This window comes from Zophobas morio, unplaced genomic scaffold (genome assembly GCF_036711695.1).
Source record: "Zophobas morio isolate AGI-343-1 ecotype UQ-CSIRO unplaced genomic scaffold, CSIRO_AGI_Zmor_V1 ptg000006l, whole genome shotgun sequence".
NCBI classification, from domain to species: Eukaryota; Metazoa; Arthropoda; class Insecta; order Coleoptera; family Tenebrionidae; genus Zophobas; species Zophobas morio.
In genome coordinates, this window is record NW_026972111.1 from 17025263 (window position 1) to 17046645 (window position 21383).

Genomic DNA, 21383 nt, shown 5'->3' on the forward strand with positions numbered 1-21383 from the left:
TGTTACAGCCTTTATCTCCGTTCTTGTTATCGTTTCTGTCATATAGTTAAGTTTAAGTTAGGCAACCCAATGTACAAAAGTGTAAATAGGTTAGAATATGAATAAACGGGCAGTCGAAGCTGAACCATCTTGTGTGCAACACCTGCACCACCCTGCTCCTACCAGACAAGACATAACATGGCGCAGTCGAATACAAAAAGTGAATAAATGAAGTGAAAGTCAAATAAGTGATTAATAAGTAAAAGCAATAATGGAGACAAAACCCATCCCAGCGATGGAAATGAACGGGAATTTAGCAGCCAATTGGAAAGCGTGGAAGAAGCGATATGAAATATACACTATCGCATCGGAGTCAGATAAAAAATCAGAAAAAATCCAGTGTGCACAACTTCTACACTTGCTAGGGGACGAAGCTATCGATATTTACAACACATTTGAGTTTGCCGAATCAGAAAAGGACAAAATTGAAACTCTGAAAAAAAAATTTGATAGTCACTTCATCCCGAAGAAGAGCTTAGTATACGAGAGATATAAGTTTTTCACAATAAGACAGAAGGAGGAGTCAATAGAAGAGTTCATTACATTGCTCAAAAATAAAGCCAAACAATGTGAGCTTGGAACACTCCAAGAAGAATTAACAACGTTAATGTTAATAGTAGGAATTAAAGATGACCCGACAAGCAGTGGCGGCTGGTGCAGGAAGGGCAAACGGGCAATGCCCCACCAAAACGAAAGCACATTTTTAAATCTGAGAATTTCGCGCTATTAATTAACAAAATGCATTTAATTACGAAACCTACAAGTTGCCTATGTTCAGAACACAATCTGACATCATCTCGGCAGGGTATCATACACCTTTGCCCGTCCTGCATGTTGCCAAATTGTGAATATTTTCATTGACCCGTACTTGGCAATCTTCGCGATTATATCCACAAATGCACGATATTGCAACATCTTGGCAGGGCATAGTAATCGCTTCGTCTTAATTATGTACTGCAACTTAAGTACTTAAATGCATATACGATTGCATACACTTTTATCGATTTAGTCATCGATTTTGAAACAAAACGGTCGAGTGAAATTTGCTAACTTTGTTAGTTTTCTGTGCGTTTGCAGTGATTTTAAGAAACTTAAAAAACTGTGTTGCAGAGTTGTCAATAATATCAATATGAATTCAATTGAGAGAATTTTGCGGCTACAATCTGAAAATAAATTAAGCCATGATGAAAAACTATTAATAAAAAACGTTGGACCGCCAAGACCCGATTTGGACATTGCTATGTCGTCTAAAGTTAAAGACAAACTCGTGCATCGAAAATCTAATAAGACTATGTATCAAAGTGAGTGGTGGTTATGTGGTTGCAACGCGAAAAACGCCCTTTTCTGTTTTGTATGTACCCTTATGAATAACGGAGAAGTTGATAAAGCTTGGACTGAAACCGGAATCACGGATTTAAAACACTTTGGGGAAAACGTAAAAAAGCATTGCTCGAGTAAAAAACACTTAAATCTCAACGTATCGTTCGCAGTCTTAGGTAAAGTAGACATAAGAAATCAGTTAAATAGTGCTTATAGAGAGAATAGGGTTGCCAGATCTCATATATTTGGTATGAGTATTAGATATTTAAAGAAAATCTCATACCTCATACCAAGTATTAAATATATGAGATAATCTCATATATTTTCATTTTAACCGCCATTTCGAATTCTGTACTCTGCACTTTAGGCGCAGAAACTTAAATTCGAATTCCAATAATTCAGAGTCTACTGTCTAACATGTAGGTGCAAAGTTGTCGGCTGAATCATGACAAAAAAATGGTGCAGATTGCAGACAGTGCAGACTGCGGGGTGCGGCGGTTTAGTTTGTGGTGTCATTCACCACTTCCTTTTTCAATCGCCATTGCGTCGAGTTGGCAGAATAAAACACAAAACACAAAACTGCGCATGGGCGCCCATAGAAACCTTTCTCAGGGGGGGCCACACTGAAATTTTTGTAATATACTCTGTTCTTGTATATATAAATAATATAAAGATAGAAATCTTTACTATTATAAATATATATTTTAATCATCAACTACGTTAATCAAATCCACTCGCAAATAACCCTACAACATCATTATTCTTATTATTAACAAAACAGTGTAAAATATTAAAATTAAAAAGTTATAAAAATATAAAATTAATCAAAAACAAATTGCTAATTTCTTTTTTCTTGGCCAAAATCGTCAATTACTGTACCAACAGATGTTTCTTCGGCATTAACTCTCTCTGACTCACAAATAGGTACTACTGTCAAGTTTTTTTATTTTTACAAAATCCTACCAATTTTGGATTTCGTCTGATAAATTGTCAGTGGAGTAAAATTCGCCCAACCCTTTAAAGCAACTTGGTTTTAAGTTATGTACATTCTTTGGATGTAAGGAAAATAATGAGTATGATGACACTTTTGTTTCGGAAAATCAGGTCGTTAAGGAAAGAATGGAATGATCCTGGTATGGAATAAAAGTACCAAAATAATTTTCTATGCTATCTGTGTTGTAGTTCGCACGCCCACAGGTGAAACAGTTCTGGAGCAACCGAAATTTCCAGCTACTCGCTTCGATGGCTACTATGAAAAACCGCCATCAGTAGTAATAAATAACACCACTTATTTTATACTTTTTATTAGCTGAAGTATCATCATCAGTATTTGTAATTTTTCTCTTGAAGAAATTTCAAATATCCATATTTCTCTGTTTTTAAATAAAATATTAAATTTAAAACTTAAACAGACATTTAATCAAGAGTACTTACGCTTGTATTTTGTAATAAATAAATAATAAAAAGTATAGTCAACAAAACGCCGGTTTAACAACTGTTCGTCTTTACAGGTCACTTCACCACAGATAAAAAGTGAAAACGGATTGAATTTTTGGACGTGAGCAATAAAATGTTTGCTCTTGTATTGTAATAACTGTAAAAAGCAAATAACGAAACAACCCATAATTCAGTACCGGTTAAAAAGGATAGATTTATGATGTTTCCAGGCAAATCTAGACCGAACAGAGGGTTTCAAAACCAGATGGTCTAATGCCCATTTGCACCAACGTTAGCAGTAAGCATTGCTTAGCTAAGCAATTCTTAAAAGTAACTACTTCTTAAATTGTACAGTTGTTGCACCGTCACTGCTTAGACTCTACTTAACCAAGTAATACTTAGTTGGGGAATTGTGTAAAAGTTTCATTTCTATTGGCAACACTGACGTTTGTTGTTATTGGAACATCAAAAATTTTAGGTTAGTTTGTTGTGTGTACGACAGTCAATGACACCGCGCGTATGTAGTTGTGATATTGTTGAATTAATTTTATGTGGTGTTGAATGTGTGTTTAAAAAATGGATGTGTTCGACGCGTACGAGGATGACTTAGAAGTCATTGAAATTGTTGAGATGGGAATTCCACGGCAGATGTACACTAGAGCTGATCATTTCTATGGTTTACCAGAGCTTCAATTTTTCCAAAGATTTCGACTAACAAAACCAACAGTTTTACATTTATTAACGTTAATTGAAGAACGTTTGGAATTTCCTACAGACAGGTAAAAGTGGTTAAAAAATTTAATGTGTAAATATATTATGATTTGATCATTACAGAAATCAGGCGGTGTCACCTATAAATCAGCTGCTTACTACATTACGATTCTTTGCAAGCGGGGGCCATTTGAGTACAGTAGCGGACTATATGGGAATGCACATCTCAACTGTGTCGAGAATAATTAGACGTGTATCGGACGCTATAGCAAGGCTTTACCACCATTTTATTAAGATGCCCCAAACTCTCATGGAGCAAAGGCTTATTCAAAATGGTTTTTTTGACATCGCGAGATTCCCAAGAGTGATTGGGGCCATTGATTGCACTCATATCAAAATTGAATCACCAGGTAAAGATTTAAAAAACCAAAAACACATTCTTTTCATTGGAACGTTTTTAAGGTGGAGAAAATGCTGAAGTTTTTCGCAATCGGAAAGATTATTTTTCAATTAACGTTCAAGCCATGTGTAATGCGAATATGGAGTTTACAAACGTAGTTGCTCGGTGGCCTGGTTCTACTCATGATATGACCATTTTCAATAACTCGATTTTACGAGCAAATTTTGAGAATGGAGATTATCCAAATTGTATAATATTGGGTAAGTTTCAGTTTTTAATATGTGTAAAAATACATTGCATTTGTTTTCAGGTGATGGTGGCTATGGTGTAAGACACTATTTTTTTACACCATTATTAAATCCACACACTCAAGAAGAGCAGTTGTATAATGAAGCTCATATTCGTACAAGAAATGTCATCGAAAGAACTTTTGGTGTCTGCAAACGAAGATTTCCTGTGCTAGCATATGGATGTCGATTAAAAAAAGAAACTGTTTTGAGTATTATAATTGCGTGTGCAGTCCTGCATAATATAGCTCGACAAATGGGTGAAGATGAACCTCCTCTCCCAGCTGACATTAACCAGCATGAACTGCAGCGACTTATTGAAGATGGTCAAATACCAGAGGTCAATGTTATTGACAACCAAAGGAGGGGCAGTGAAATTAGAAGAAATTTTATAACAAATTTTTTTGGAAATTTATAAATTTAACAAATAAATGTTTTATTAATATTTTATTTTATATTTTATTGTTTTTCCGTATTATCCTGTTTCAGTTTTCTCAGCTGCTCCTTTTTTATTTCAATATCTAGTTCTAAAATTTGCTTTCGAAGCAAAAATTCAACTTGCTTTCTTTCTTCGTCATGTTTTTGTCCTTCGAGTTGTGCCTCAACTAACTCCATTTTCTTTGTAGCTAGTTCGTCGTAAGTTTTCGACAAATGGCTGGAATGTAGTGCTGTTATTGTTGGCCTCCTCCTATTAATGACTGTTTGTAACTCCTTTGATTTCTTTTTTTTCAGGTGTTCAACTTTATAATCACCCCAGTCAGCTTTAAACTGCAATTAATTAATATATATAACAGATGATAACCAACACAGAAAAAGCTTACATTTGCATTTTCTTCCCCTTGGTCATATGTATCAGAAAACACTCGTTTTTTTGTTTTGTGAACCTCATCCATTGCTTCAGGTATGTGTGGAGAAGAGGTGGCAATGGGCACCACATTATCGTTTTCATGGTCTTCGTTATCTTCTTCACCTATAGTTTGCTATAAAAAAAAAAATAAGACCAATTTTTATGATGCTGTTCAACTTACAAATAATTCACTATCCCCGCCGTATTGAGTTTCCAGTCCATACACTGAATTCTCATCCATGGTGGCTAACGTTAGCTGCAGGTATGGATCCTCACATTTTGAAGATGAAGGACCACCTCCTGTTTTTCGCATAAACACTTTTTTATCGGCCACTTCTTTTCGCACTTCTTTTTTTTTATTTGTGTAAAATTTTTGTAATGAGGTTACACTCCTCATGGCACCGCTAGGACTACATGAATTAAATTTATTCGTTAGTTCTTCCCAGCACCGCTGCTTCTCCTTATTTGTAACAGCGTCCGTTTTTTTATTTTCTATAATATGACGCTGTTCACTGATTAATGTTAAGACAAAGGTCTTTTCATCTGCCGTAAAATTTGCTCCCCTCTGGCGCTTTGTACTATTCATCTGAAAATAAAACATATGTACATAATTCTTTACAACAAAACGTTGTAATTGTGGTACATACCTTCTTTATATTATTTTTTGTCTTGTTAGAACTTTATTCCACACTTTTCACCGCTGATTACAAAACACTCACGAACGCTGCTACTGTTGAAAGGTTGAAATGGCTGAAATGATTGCAAAATTGCAAATTTTCGATTTCCAAAACCATCATCCAATAGAAACGAAGTATTGTTCCGTTACTATGGCTACCGCACATGCGTTGTATCGTTGTGTCTCGTTAAGCACTGCTTACAAATTTAAGCCACAGGTAAACGGGCACTTAAATTAAGGATTTCTTAGAAGGCTTTAAGAGAGAGTTAACCGTTGGTGCAACACATTCTTAGTTTTAAGAACCGCTTAAATTTTAAGTATCTGACTTAAACGTTGGTGCAAATGGGCATAAGTTTGTCACATTTCTGTGTTTGTGTGGCAATAAAACTGAAAGTGTAGGGTATGTACCTACTCTTACAAATGTGCTGAAGTTTAATTTTGACAAATAAAAAGGAAATTGACGCAGAATCTCAGGGGGGGGCACCGCCCCCCCTGCCCCCCCCCTATGGGCGCCCATGAAACTGCGTGCATCACTCCCACAAGTTTAGTGTTTAATTCTAGTTAGCAAGTGTGGCACTGGCGCACTGGCAGTGGTGGCATAAAATTATTTACAATTACAATGGATTTCGATAATATAAATTCAGCTGATAATAATGATCGCGGCAGTAGCGAAGATATTTCTGATATTTCATTATCTCCACCAAAGGCGACAAAAAAACGTTACGACTGTTTTTACAAGAAGGAATGGGAGAACACATTTCCATGGCTATTGAAAACGAATTCCGCAAGTAAAGCCCGATGTCGTTTGTGTAATAAAGAATTTCTAATTAATAACAGAGGCCTACACCAGGTATTTATATTTTGTATTAAATGAGGGCATTTATTATATTCTTATTTTGTTTTTTGTTTTAAAGGTAAAACAACATGAAAAAACGAAGCAGCATTTGTTGTCCATATCATCACAAAAAAATAACAACTTAATCAAAAACTTCTGTGTGAATAATGCCCCAGAAAACAGTGAATCCATGAAGCTGACAGCAATCGAACTTGGTAGTGTTTATCATAATGTGCGGCATAATCTTTCGTACAATAGTCTAGACTGCTTAACGAAACTTAACCGAGATATGTATAGCGATTATCAACTTTTACGAAAAATAACACTGGGACGTACTAAAGCCGAAGCGTTAGTTTTAAATATTTTAGCTCCAAGGGCATTAGATATGGTCATGAAGGAGTTACAAGAAAATAATATATTCTTTGGTCTTCAAATTGATGCGTCGAATGTTAAAAACAGAAAATTCTTTCCAGTTGCCGTACAATATTTTGATTCTAAGGTAGGCATAAAAAATAAGATTATCGATTTTATTGAAAACCCTGATGAAACATCTGTAGGAATGATGAAAATTATAGAAACGGCTTTTGCAACGTTAGGTTTAAAATTTTTAAACGTAACTTGCCTTAGTGCTGACAATTGTGCTGCTAATTTTGGTTGTAAACAATCATTGTTTACTGAAATTTTACTTAAAAGTGATTCAATTAAAAAAGCTAATTGCCACGCACATATAGTTCACAATGCCGTAAAAAAATCAGTTGAAAAACTCCAATATGATATTGAAAATTTAATTTTAAAGCTTTATTCGCATTTTTCACAGTCCGCAAAGAGACGAGAATTGTTGTGTGAATATGCAGAATTTGTAAACGTAGAATATAAAGAATTGTTGCATCACGTTACTACACGTTGGTTAAGTTTAAACCCGTGTATAGAAAGAGTTTTAAAAATGTGGGAAAGTTTACTTTCATATTTTAGAAGTGTAACACTTGCAAACCATCGCGTTTATTAGAGGCAACCGACGCATTTTTCTGATGGGAACTTTTCCAGAAAACGAAGATGTCATTTCTGTTGAATAATGGTTTATTACTCCGTCCCATCTTGCTGCCCAAAATTCCGAAATTACCCTGCAATATCCGTCCGTACCCAAGTTCCCAAAAATCCCCATAGACCGAGCACGTTTTCGGTTTAATGCACTTTATACAATGGGCCCCAGCAATAACGTGGAATCCCATCGTTTAGAGTTGTAAAATTGAAACGTTCTTGATCGGAGCCATTAAGCACCAGATATGCCAGTCTTGACGCGGAACTTATTCGTAGAGATAGATGATTTTCCTCGATTGTAGATTTGATAATTGTACATAGTAATAGGGTTTTTGAGAAAAGAGCTTTAGTTTCGGCCGGACAGATTGTCTCGCTTCCGGATTTGTAGAGGCGTGTTTTGCATTGCCGCCTCGAGCATGGGCCGAAGAAATCGGCCAGCAAATTCCGAAGTGGGATAATTTTTATTAGGGTTCGAGATAGGAAATTCTCACCGTTTACAATGGGCGAAGAGTACATCTGTAACTTGTGTTTGTTGTTGTAAGCCGATTGTACGGGAAGGATATTTCTATGAATTGGACGAATTTGCCGACAGACCACCCGCTCAAAGTCCTTGCTCGCTTTTTAGGTCAAAGCTGTGGGAAAAAGCCCCCGGCGCGAAACCGCCCCCGAACGGAGGTGGTTGGCTAAGAAGTACCCCCTCTAATCAGGAAGGTACGACTTGGCTTCAAAATTTTGTCCAAAAATTTAGTTACTGTTTCGGTTCTGAAGTGGTCGGTCGGGAACTTCTCCTGCGGGTTGATTCTTGTGTTTTTGTGTAGGCTTGTGTTAAATTGTCAGCTTTTAATTTAACTTCAGTTTAAGTGTTCAGATAGTTAAGGTTGTCTTTGTTTTTGTGTTTTGCTTTGAATAATTTTCTAAACGTGTGCGAATAATAAAGGAGGCTGGTCGAGACTACTTTGTAGTTTTCTTCCTTTTTTTTGACAACCCCTCTTTGCGGTTCGCGACTTCAACAGTGAATTATGTGACCTGGTGTCGACGCCGCCATCAAAAAGGTAAGAGCAATCATTTTGTTTATTCTCACATTAATATTGTTGGGACCCACACCGGTCTGGCTAGACCGGGTTACAGAAGTCTCCAAGACTGTCCTTTACAAATAAAAAAATTGATGGCAATTGATGATGATAAGTTTGAAAACACTTTTGAAAATGAAATACCGGAAATAAATTTGATGTATTGTAATAGTTTGTTAAATGTTTTTGAAAATGCTATTCTCAAATTAGAAAAAAACACATGTACTATTATAGAAGTATATAATATTTTTTATGATTTGCGCGAAAAGTTAGAAGCACGTCATGATAATAAATTCTTTGGATACATAGTGTCGCTAAAGCTAAAAAATATCCCTGAATATGAAGCTAAAAAATTGGAAAATAATTTTATATTAGTTTTAAAGACAGCCCTGAATTATGTTAACCAATGGTTTAATTTTGAAGAAAATAACAATTGGTTCTACAGTGTCTCAAAATTGAATCTTGAAACCAAACTTTTATATCAAGATGTATGTGACATTCTTGATCTAATTTCTCCTGATATTAGAAATCAAATTGTGTGCAATATGGATGCACTATTTGATGAAATGGGAAACTTTCAAAAATTGTATTCCTTATGTAAACATAATGAAGAATTTCAATCACTGAATATTCCACAGAAATGGGTTTATATTTTCAATAAAACTGATAGTTTAACGAATTTAGAAAATTTAATAAGCTATGTTTTGTCGATGCCATCATCTACAGGGTATGTAGAGAGAATATTCTCTGTTATGGGGAACAAATGGACGGACAATAGAAACAAAGCCTCAACAAAACTAATTAAAGCTGAGCTTTTAATTACATTGAATTTCAATTTAACATGTAAAGAATTTTTTTCCCACCTACAGGGGGATAAAAAACTTCTAAGTTCAGCACAAAACTCCGCTAAATATAACTGAGACTGAAAATTGGAATAATTTATAGGTTTATTTGTTTTTTTTTTTTAGCTTTAAATTATTTAATATAATATAATATAATATAATATAACAATAATTATACTTATATAAAATATAATATATGTTACTTTGCTTTGTATTCTATTCATTTTTTTCTTGTTAATAGTTTATTTTCATATTTTATTACTCCTATATTATAAAGTTTTTAGAAAGAACAGTTGTTGCGTTTTTCTTAGATATCCCAATTCTCTTCATGGTGTTTTGTGGTATTGCTTTTTAGCTACGCCTGCGCATTACATGTAATTTATATGAAAATTTGCTTTAAACACACTAAGGCCGGGTTTACAGAAGCTCGAATCAATATTTAATTGCAACAAAATCCTTCAGTTGGAGAATGGAGACTAAAGTACCACGTGACTCGTCAGTCAGTTTGACCAATGAAACGTCCAGAAACGTCAAATTAGAGACGCGATTAAATTAAATATTAATTCGAGCTTCTGTAAACTCGGCCTAAAACGTCTCATATATTTTTAACTGATCTCATATATATTTTTCCATGGAACTCATATATACCTTCTGAAAAAATCTGGCAACCCTAAGAGAGAACGTCGAGAAACATAATGATCAGGTAAAACAGAGTAGATACATTTTAAGTAAACTGATTGACGGTATAAAATTTTTGTGGAATCTTTGAGTTGGCTTTAAGGGGGCATGATGAAACGCATGTTTCTACAAATCCGGGAATTTTCAGAGGTTTAATTAATTTAATGGCAGAGCTTGACACTACATTAAAATCTCATGTAGACAAAACGAACAATCGCGTTTTTATGGGTCTTTCAAAAACCATACAAAACGAACTACTTGATTCAATTTATGCTGTTTGTATTAATTTAATCAAAGACGAAATTTTGGAAGCGGACTATATATCTATTTTAGCTGATGAAACTACAGATGTAGCTTCACAGTCGCAGCTGGTTTTTTTCGTTAGATATGAATTGAAAGGTAAAATATTTGAAAGATTTTTAGGATTCATTAATCCAACAGATCACACAGCTGATTGTATTTCTAGTATTATTTTAAATGAGCTCGAAAAACTTGAAATCAATCAAAATTCAAAAAAACTTATATCTCAGTCTTATGATAGTGCTTCGGTTATGAGTGGAAGACAAAGTGGGGTACAAGCAAAAATCAAGGAACATTACTCTAAAGCTCAGTTTATTCACTGCTATGCTCACCAGTTGAATTTAATTATAAAAAAGGCGGCATCAGCACACGGCCAAGTAAGACTTTTTTTTTCAAATTTAGAATCATTTTCCTCGTTTTTTTCAAGATCTCCTAAACGTATAAAAATACTTGATGATATCGTTTCTAAAAGATTACCAAGAAATTGTCCGACTAGATGGAACTTTAAGTCACGAATAGTCAATACTGTACATAGTTTTAAAAATGATTTGATTAACTGCTTTCAAATTATAATAGAAGATAAAAATAGTGACAAATTAACAATTGCCAAGGCAAGTAGTTTACGGAAAACATTAGAAGATTACGATTTTAATTTTTGGTAATACTTCTTTCACAGAATCATGCCTAGTACCGAGATACTTTTCAACCAACTTCAAATTCCCGAAATGGACTTAATTAAACTTCAAAAAAACATTACTTCTTTTAAACTTGCCATACAACATGTAACAGATTCTATCGACTACGATTATTACCGAGAAGAAAACGAAGAGGGTGAATCTTCAAAAAAGCGGTCTCGTTTTAATGATAATAAAATTGCAATTGCTAAAGAAATTTGTGATAATATTAAATTTAGTATAAATGATCGATTTTTAGAAGCAGATTATATTACAGCAGCAAATTTGTTTCAGACTAGCTTATTTTCATATTTTCAACTAAATTTTCCATCAAAAGAAGCTGAATTATGTGCTACAAAATATGATTTAAATCTTAATGTGTTAAAAAATGAGTTAAACGTTATTTATAATCATCCCGATTTTTCAACAGCAAATGGTGCCTTAACATTCTTGAAGTTTATGTGTGAAAACAATTTATTAGACGTATTTTCAGAAACATAAAAATTATTAAAAATTATTTGCACATTACCGATGGTGACAAGTGAATGCGAACGATGTTTTTCGACGTTAAAACGTTTTTACGAAATACAATGTGTCAAGAAAGATTGTGTGCCTTGGCAATGTGTTCAATAGAAAAAAAACTAGTGCAAGAAAGCACGAATTTCAATGAACTAGTTATAGAACATTTTGTTCGTAACAAAGAAAGACGTATGGATTTTATATATAGAAATATTAATTAAAAAAATTGAAAAGAATTTAAAGTGGGGGATAACTATTGCATCTACTGGACACGCGATTAACAAAATTTTATTTATATTTCTTATGTCAACAAATTTAAAAGGAACTTTGAGTTCGCCGCATCACTGTTGGGGAAGTATGGAATTAGGTCCACCTCCTCGTGGTTCCAGATGGTAAACAGAAATTATCGATTTTCAATTATCAATTTTCAATCGATAATTTCTGGCTAACGGACCTCTAACTTGACATTTTTCTAAATTTTTAATAAAAAGAAACACTAATTTTTACCTAGCATAAATTTTAAATTTAGCATAATACTGTGTATTAATTTTGCCCCCCCAACAGAAAAAGTCACGAGCCGCCACTGCCGACAAGAGAGAAGCTACTCCACAAAAGTGGATTGAAATTAGAGACGGCGATAGAAATGTGTATAGTGACTGAAAATTCAAGGAAACAACTGCAGGAAATGCAAACAGGAACAAGTAGTCAGGCAGGAGAGATCGACGCGATAAATAGAGAAAACTCAAACAAGAACAAACAGGCATCGAGTCGTGCGAATCCAAGGTCAATGGCGTTCGAGGCAAAACATAAGACGTCGCAGGTGTCCAACAACAACAAAAAATCTTTGAGACAACTGTATCAAGGTAGGCCCAAGGTAATTCAACATTGTACCCGCTGCGGTTTCTCACATAAAATCAACGAATGTCCAGCATATGGCAAATTATGTCATAAATGCAACAAAATAGGTCATTTCAAGAATTTATGTAAAAAGAAGACACATAGCAGTAAAATTCAAACATTGAGTATTGAAACTATTGAAAATCACAATGCAGTAAATAAAAAATGTCTAGTCAAATTAAAAATTAGGAATCAAGTTGTATCATTTAAGTTAGATACAGGCGCTACTGTTAATGTTTTACCATTTTCTACTTTTAAGAACTTAGGCTTCAGTTACAACAACATTCAGAAATGCAATGATGTCAAATTAACAACATTTACAGGTCAAAGAATTCCCATTCTCGGAGTTTGCATTTTGAAAGTTGTAGTAAATGACAAAAAACATGAGCTTAAATTTTATGTAGATAAGAGCAATAGTGGAAGCATAATCGGTTTGGACTCTGGTATTCATCTTGGTTTGATTAGTTTAAAAGATAACATCGATGAAATAAAAATCAAAAGAAATGAATGTGAGTATCACCCAATAATAAAAAAATATAAAGATGTGTTTGAAGGTATTGGCAAATTAAAAAATTCCTATAGCATCAAAATCAAACAAAATGAACTGCCAGTAATTCAACCTGTGCGCAGTGTACCGATTCCTCTTGAACATGAATTCGAAAAATGCATTCAAAATTTGGTAGATTTAGAAATTATCGAAAGAGTAACAGGCCCTTCTGAATGGGTTAGTTCATTTGTTCTTACAAAAAAATCGGATAATACTTTAAGGTTATGTTTGGACCCACGAGAACTAAATAAAGTCATAATTTCACAGCCATACAAATTACCTAGAATCGATGAAATCAGCGCGAAATTAAATAAATCAAAATATTTTACGACATTAGACGCTACCAGTGCATTCTGGAACGTCTCTCTAGACGAAGAATCCAGCAAATTGTGCACGTTTGGCACGCCACTGGGAAGATATAGATTTAAAAGACTTCCCTATGGAATTAAAACGGCTAGTGAAGTATTCCAGGAATATTTTCAAGAAATTTTTAATATAAAAGGAGTTGAAGTTTACATAGACGACATTCTGATTCATGCAGAAACAAAAAAAGAATATGACAAAATTTTGGAAAAAGTATTAGCTCTTGCAAAACGACACAATGTAAAATTTAGGAAAGAAAAATGTAAATTTGGACTAAATGAAATTACATATCTGGGCTACAAATTCACAGCTAAAGGTGTACACATTGATGAGGACAAAATTAAGGCAGTGAAAGAGATTCCAATTCCTCAAGACAAAAAAGAACTTCAAAGGTTTCTTGGTCTTATAACTTACGTAGGTAAATTCGTAAATAATTTATCGGAAAAGACTTACATTAAGACAATTAATTAAAGATGGTAATGAATTTATTTGGGACACACCACAGGCTGAAGCCTTCGAGGATCTTAAAAATATAATAACAAATTCGCCCACATTAAGTTACTTTGACACTCAAAAGCCAGTAACAATCTCTGTTGATGCATCAAAAAATGGACTTGGAGCAGTTTTACTCCACGATAATAAACCATGTGCTTATGCATCGAGAGCCATGACAGAGACACAACAGAGGTATGCACAGATAGAAAAAGAGTTACTTGCAATTTGTTTTGGAGTCAATAAATTCCACCAATTTATATATGGAAACAGGTTCACAGTTGAAACGGACCATAAGCCCCTAATATCAATATTTAAAAAACCATTAAATTCGTGCCCAGCACGCCTACAGAAAATGCTATTGACACTGCAAAAATATGATATAAATTTAATTTACAAACCAGGTAAAGAGCTAGTAATTGCAGATAACTTATCTCGTTCCAATCCAGAATCAACGTATGATGACAAATTAGACTTAGAACATCAAGTATGTTTAATAGAAAAAAATATTTCAATCACAAATGAAAAACTTGATCAAATGGTTCAAGAAACAAAAAAAGATCAGGAGCTAAGATTGTTAAGAAGTTTCACAAATAATGGTTGGCCAAGTAGCACAAATAAATTAAAATATGAACTGAAGTCTTTTTATAAATTAAGAGCTGAGATAAGTGAGGGCAGAAACGGATTATTATATATGGGACAACGTTTAATCATTCCAAAAACTCTCAGAAATGATATTCTAAAAAATATTCACACAGGCCATTTGGGCATACAAAAGTGCATTGAGAGATGTCAAAACGCGATTTATTGGCCCGGAATAACAAATGATATAGAAATTTATGTGCGCAAGTGTCACATTTGCAATAAATACGCAAGATCAAATCAAAGAGATGCAATGAAGCCACACAACATTATCAAAAAACCATGGCAAAAACTAGGCCTTGATATATTTAACATAAAAAATGAAATTTATTTATTAGTAATCGACTACTATTCAAAATACCCAGAGGTAGTAAACCTAAACAAAAATATGACCTCCAGAAATGTCATATCCAAATTAAAAGAAATTTTTGCACGCCATGGTATTCCGAAAATAGTGATAAGCGACAGCGGAACACAACTTAAAAGCAAAGAATACGAACAATTTGCAAAGTTATGGAATTTCACAATAACAAATTCTAGTCCGTATCACCAACAATCGAATGGACAAGCAGAGCGGACAATTCAGACTATAAAAACAATTATGAAGAAATCCATGGAAGATGGAACAGACCATAACTTAGCATTATTATCCTTTAGAAACACCCCTGTTCTCAATTCATTTACTCCAGCCCAGATTCTAATGAGTAGACACCTAAGAGAAAATTTGCCAGTATTGGAAAACAAATTAGAACCCAAAGTAATTAATAAATCAATTTATCATTCTAAACTTGAAAACCAAAAGGTTAAAAGTCAATACTATTACAACAGAAATGCGAAACTAAACCAACATGAATATTGTCCAAATACCACGATTAGATTTCAAGAAAAGCCTAAAAGTACGTGGCAACTAGGAAAAATTGTACAAAAAATCAGACCACGTACGTATAAAATAAGAAAGGGTGATGGGAAATATATAGTCAGAAATTCTTATTACATAAAACCAACAATTGAAAATGTAGATTTCCCTGATCCTGAAAATGATTGTAAACCATATACGACAGACGAGTACGTATACTCCCATGATGAAAGCAAAATTGTAAACCGTAGTGTTAGCAATAACAGTGACAGTGATGATAACAGTGATAGTTCGAGTGCGGAAATGCAAGAAGAAAGTGTTGTGTGCGGACAAAGCAGAGAGGTTAATGTTGAACCACTACAGCGCCCAAAACGCACTGTAACTCTGCCAGCGAAATTCAAAGAGTTTGTAGTAGAATCTTAAGTAGTATAAGTAAGAAAAGAAATCATGCTTCTGTTTAGTTTATTTAAAAAGAAAGGAGATGTCATATAGTTAAGTTTAAGTTAGGCAACCCAATGTACAAAAGTGTAAATAGGTTAGAATATGAATAAACGGGCAGTCGAAGCTGAACCATCTTGTGTGCAACACCTGCACCACCCTGCTCCTACCAGACAAGACATAACAGTTTCGATAACGATAATATTGGCCTTTTGGTACAGAGGACAACATGAAGGAAGATCACCCCAGGAAAACAGACCTTCGGTCCTATTTCCCGACTTAAGGAGGGAGGAGTTATGTTAACGAGCAACCCAAAGTCCAAGAGATGGTCGAGTCCACATGAACTCGGTAATCTTAACAACATAAATAGCCAAACTGTATATAAACCAAAATTTCAATGAAATACAATTATTAATTAACTTGTTACCCTGTAACTTGGTGTTTCTGAATAAATTTTTTTGAGACTTGTCCGAATCAACAAGTTAGTACTGCCGTCTTAGCAGCAAAGGTCGTATCTACAAAAATTATGAATTTTGAGTTTGCCGCATCTACGTAATATTTAGGATCTGTTTTAAGTCTTTCCTAAGACAAAATGCATTATACCGGGTATCCCACGTAACACTTTCGGGCGCAGTAACTCAGGTATTTTTGAAGGGGTTTTTATTAAATTTAAAACAGGTGTAATATAATAGGTAAAGATTAGGCTGATAACAAAAAACTATTTTATCGTACAAAAAACGCGTTTTAACAGCTTCCTGTTGTTAAAAATTATGCAAAATTGCGTTATAACTTTAAGCAACTAGAATAACGCCTGTCCGCGAAAAATTAATTAAATCACTGTTTTTGTTTAAAAGAATTACGTTAATAAAAACGCAAAAATTAATTAATTTGTTTTTTTAAATTTAATAGTGCTGTCGGTGCAAAACAATTGCCTGCGTCGCCGAGTTCAATTTTGTACGCCCCTGACAGTTTTGACAAGTTATTGAAAATGGTTCGCTTTTCTTTAATTATTAAAACAGAAATCAATTTAACCTACGGAGAATGCCGCACAGACCTAGATGAAACAATCAAGACTCTTTATCGAACGGTATCCCGATGACGAATTTACCAAATTCAAAGTAGAGAGAATAATAAACTTATTTGAAAATACGGGAAGTGTACAAGTCCTAAAACGAGTGAAAAAAACAAGATGTTAAATACACCTAGCAAAATTATTTCCAATCGAATTAGAATTAAGTGTCATACGAAGCATATCGTTTAAGAGTTAAAGAAAAGAATATTTCCTTTTCCCAGTTGGGAAATGAAGAATGTGAACACTGTGAAGCTTTCAAGTTACACGATCACATTGAAGAATCTTTGAAAGCTGATTGTGACGTGTGCAATTCATGGAACAGCCATATGAACAATGCCAAAGCGTCGCGAGAATTATATAAGACCCATAGTGAAAAAAAAATTGAAGATGGCACTGTATGTGTATCTGCAGATTTACAAAAAGTTACCATGCTCCCAAGGATGGATTGCTTCAAAAAAGTTATTTTTGTACGCAGATTAATTGCGTATAACGAAAGTTTCGTTCCCGTAGGATCCAAATCAAGTATTAAACCTGTTGCCGTTGTCTGGAACGAAGCTGTCTCTGGTAGAGCTAAAGAGGGCATCGTGAGTGCGTTTTATGCCTTTCTTCTCGTCAATAGGGATGCACCTAGAATAATAATTTGGCTAGACGATTGTTCTAGCCAAAATAAAAATTGGTGTTTACTGATATTTTTTATTCGAATGGTAAATTCTAATGAAATATCGGCAAAGGAAATATATCTAAATTTTTTTGAGCCTGGGCACACCTACACACCTACACACAGACCATATCTATCAAAGATAGTTTAAATTAAGGCTACACGCGGAAAATTTACATTAGAATACAAGAGTTCTTTTATAAAGAAAGGGTTTAAAACATTAGATTTTCTCTGTAAAAAGGCTTGCAAGAAAACAGGAATTTTATCTGCAAGGATTTTGTTAGTGCCTCTGGCGGAAACATGTTTCACCCCTCTCCACCCGTAAGGGTGGAAGCCAGAGCCACCACCACCTTGGAACACAGAGTAGCATAATTCATCATTCTGAACTCATGTATTCATTTCAATAAAAATGAAAAAAATGAGTAAAGGCTGTTAAAATAACTTCAAACCGCTCTATTTCATTTTGCAACTAGATGCAGATACCGCTTTTGCTACTAGGACGGCAGAATACGCATCCCAGTTATATTACAAATGTCAGTCTGGCGAGAAAATATTGTATTTCGATGTTTGTTCCTTTTACCCGTACGTAAACAAGTATGGTCGGTATCCTGTCGGTCATCCTACGGCCATTCATGTATCCATCCGGATTGTGTAAAAGTCGACATAAACAAAGTCCACGGTTTCATTAAATGTGTTGTTTTACCACCTGTTTCGTTGTATCACCCTGTTCTGCCATACAAATGTAATGGTAAATTAACTTTTCCTCTGTGCAAAAAAATGCGTTGAAACCTTGTATGAACAAGACTGCCCGCACAACGACGGATAGCATTAAAATTAAACCGCTAAAATACAGAATTGTCGAAATTTATGAAATCTGGGAATACAATACCATAAAATATGAGCCAGAAAATGAAACAGGTGGGTTGTTTTCGGAGTACGTAAACCCATTTTTAACAAAAAACAAGAGTATAGCGAATGGCCTACATGGTGCAATCCAGGACACGAGAAAGACAACTACATCCGCGAGTATTCCGCTCGTGAGGGGGTTAAATTAGAAAAAGACAAAATATGCAAGAATCCGGGGTTACGTTTCTAGGACAAATTAATGCTCAGCAAACTGCATTAGTCAACCTTACAAACTGTTCGAAATGTTTGCATCGCCCGCTCGTTGCGTCAATAAATTAACCGTTGTCAACCCTGAAGTACTCCTAGTAAATTGGGAGCGCGTAGAAGGGCTTCTAGCACCACTAATGTAGCTATCGTTAGTTACACTACTGCTTCAGTACTTCTACTTCTTCATCAATTTTTGGAAAAGTTGGGACGACGCGTATTATATTATGACACTGACAGTGTTTTTTTCACTGCCAAACCAAGCGAATGGGTGTCTGACACCGGCGACCTTTTAGGCCAGCTAACCGACGAATTAGTTGATTATGGATTATATTACAGAATTTGTGAGCGGCGAACCTAAAAATTACGCCTATGAATTTTTGAATGCCAACAAAGGGATAATTGAGCCAGTATGTAAAATAAAGGGTGTAACTCTACACTACTCTAATAAACAAAAAGTTAATTGTAACGTTTTAAAATCGATGATATTGGATAAACACGCTCCAAAGGTGGTCGAAGTAATCGACAAACAAATTTTTAAAGATACATTTTTTAATGCATTAACCAAAGACGCAACAAAAAAATATAGTATAAATTATACTAAACGTCGTGAGTTAAGCAACTCATACGATACACTCCCGTACGGATACAAAGGAGCGCTTTAGTATTTTAGAAGTAATATGAATATCGCTGTAAGACTGTTCTTTAAATATATAATGGCTGGATGGATGCAGAACTATTTACTAAATGGTTTCAGGAATCATTTTTACCGTTTGTAAAAAGTCTCGAAGAAAGGAACGGACGGAAAGTAATTTTAATCTATGACGGCGCAACTGTTCACACAAGTTATTATCTATCGAAAAAAGCAATAGAGAATGGTGTTATTTTATTAAAATTACCCCCAAATGTAACACATTATATCCAGCCGTTGGACAAATGTGTCTTCAAGCCAATAAAAATGGCATGGAACAAAATGTTTGATTTTAACCGAGACAATCCAGGCAAGATTCTGCCTAATGACGAGTTTTCTCTGAAACTTAAAAACGCTTGGGACAAAAATTTTAAATCTGATCTTCTTCTGTCGGGTTTCTGGTGTACTGGTATTTTTTCCAAATTCCCAGAAGAAGCTTACGATTGTACCAAATTGGAACGATTTAAACAAGCGAATAATAATGGCAAATCACAACCGGAGCCACCTAAAGAGGCAGACGAAAGCTTACAACCAGGATCCAGCAAAAATAATAACTCAGATTTGGAAAGTTTCATTAGAAAAAAGTTAAACGAGAATTTAACAAAGAAAAGTACTATCAAGCAACGTAAACGAATCTCAGAACAAACTGGCGATATACTAACTTCCAAAAGAGCGCTTATGGTTTTAAAAAAGAAAACTGAAGAAACTAACAGTAAGAGTAGATGTGCTTCAAAAGGCAAAAATCGTTGACTGTCCCAAAAACGTTACGATATTTCCTCCTCGTCGTCCGAGTCAGATATAGAAATATTGCTTGAAAGCGAGCTTGAGAGAGAAGATTCAAGTGAAGAAGAAGCAGTAATGACTTCACACGAAATGCTCAATACTGAACCGTTCGGTGACGATAAAGAAAATCAGGCATCTACCGAGAACACACCAGAAAATTCCTTCAGCCCGGTTCAGACTAGTTCTACGATACAACCCGTTGATATACACTGTAATAGTTTTGTTTGTGTAAAATTTACTTACACAACAAAAGGTAAAAAAGAGACTGCAAAGACTTTTGTTGCTCAGATTACGGAAATGAACGAATCAAAAAATATCTATAAGGTGTCATGCTTACGAATCTACAAAGAAAAAAGAAACGTTTATATATTTCCAGTAGTTCCTGATGTCGTGGACATAGGATTAGAGCAAATCGTGTCACTTCTACCAAAACCTGACATTGTTAGGGGACGTTATATTTTTGATGAAACTTTAGAATTTGTTTAAATCCATTTTTTTGAGTTATTTGTTTGTTTAATAAAAACTTTAGAAAATATTTGTTTAGTTTTGTTCACATTTGAAAGGTGTTTGCGTTTGTTTTTGTGCCAAAGAGTTAAATTTAAATTGCAATGTTATTTATTCAAATTTGAAAACGTTATTACTTCTTTAAATAAAAAGATATTCAAATAAATAAAAAACCAAATTAATTGTAGACTTTCCTATAATGTCCCTTATTAACCACAAATTTGATATATTACAGGGGGAAATAGTGGACAAAAAATTATTTAAAAAAAATATTTTTTTTTTTGTTTTAAATGATTTTAAACTGTTACTTAAAAACATGCAACATCTGATCTGTTTTATTAGGCAGTTAGCGAAAGTACGGAACATTCAACGTAACGTTATTTTTTAACGGAGACATGTTAAAAATCACGTTCGCAACCGTTACTTTTTACGTACGTTATTGAGATATTTGCGAAATTACGATACTTATCACGATACTATTGAAATAACGTTGCCAAGGAGTCTGTTGATTTATTTTAAACGTTATTTTCATCGTGAATTTCAAAAAGTTGCGTTGAACGTTGAACTGTGAACCGTACAATGGAGAGCTGCAGAAATGTTGCATCAAATTCAAAAGTAAGTGGTACGTTCGTTCTCGTAGGTATTTTAAAAAACACG

General features: G+C 34.3%; 3 protein-coding genes across 7 annotated transcripts in view; 1 reads left to right on the plus strand and 2 right to left on the minus strand.

Moving 5' to 3' along the window:
* LOC135123729 (uncharacterized) overlaps positions 1-21383 on the minus strand; it is a 251917-nt gene that overhangs the window by 197236 nt on the left and 33298 nt on the right. The window lies entirely within an intron of this gene.
* Positions 3076-4644, plus strand: LOC135123721 (putative nuclease HARBI1). The gene is made up of 4 exons (XM_064048578.1): positions 3076-3575; positions 3631-3917; positions 3970-4167; positions 4218-4644. Exons 1-4 carry the CDS (start codon positions 3373-3375, stop codon positions 4610-4612), a joined length of 1083 nt encoding a protein of 360 aa, XP_063904648.1. The 5' UTR covers positions 3076-3372; the 3' UTR covers positions 4613-4644.
* Positions 3342-6059, minus strand: LOC135123722 (uncharacterized). 2 transcript variants are annotated; one of them, XM_064048580.1, is made up of 4 exons: positions 5689-6059; positions 5223-5627; positions 5016-5174; positions 3342-4962 (listed from the first exon to the last, which is right to left on the minus strand). In XM_064048580.1, exons 2-4 carry the CDS (start codon positions 5625-5627, stop codon positions 4654-4656), a joined length of 873 nt encoding a protein of 290 aa, XP_063904650.1. In that variant the 5' UTR covers positions 5689-6059; the 3' UTR covers positions 3342-4653. The 2 variants fall into 2 exon arrangements, with proteins under 2 accessions (XP_063904650.1, XP_063904649.1); XM_064048579.1 differs by having other exon boundaries at positions 5223-6059.

Excerpts from the sequence above, each read along its gene's own strand:
- LOC135123722 (XM_064048579.1), bottom strand. The coding sequence starts at position 5,642 with ATGTTTTATTTTCAGATGAATAGTACAAAGCGCCAGAGGGGAGCAAAT. Across the intron at positions 5,175-5,222 it reads GCGGGGATAGTGAATTATTT|CAAACTATAGGTGAAGAAGA; the intron begins GTAAGTTGAACA and ends TTTTTTTTATAG. Across the intron at positions 4,963-5,015 it reads AAGGGGAAGAAAATGCAAAT|TTTAAAGCTGACTGGGGTGA; the intron begins GTAAGCTTTTTC and ends AATTAATTGCAG.
- LOC135123721 (XM_064048578.1), top strand. The coding sequence starts at position 3,373 with ATGGATGTGTTCGACGCGTACGAGGATGACTTAGAAGTCATTGAAATT. Across the intron at positions 3,918-3,969 it reads TATCAAAATTGAATCACCAG|GTGGAGAAAATGCTGAAGTT; the intron begins GTAAAGATTTAA and ends AACGTTTTTAAG. Across the intron at positions 4,168-4,217 it reads TCCAAATTGTATAATATTGG|GTGATGGTGGCTATGGTGTA; the intron begins GTAAGTTTCAGT and ends ATTTGTTTTCAG.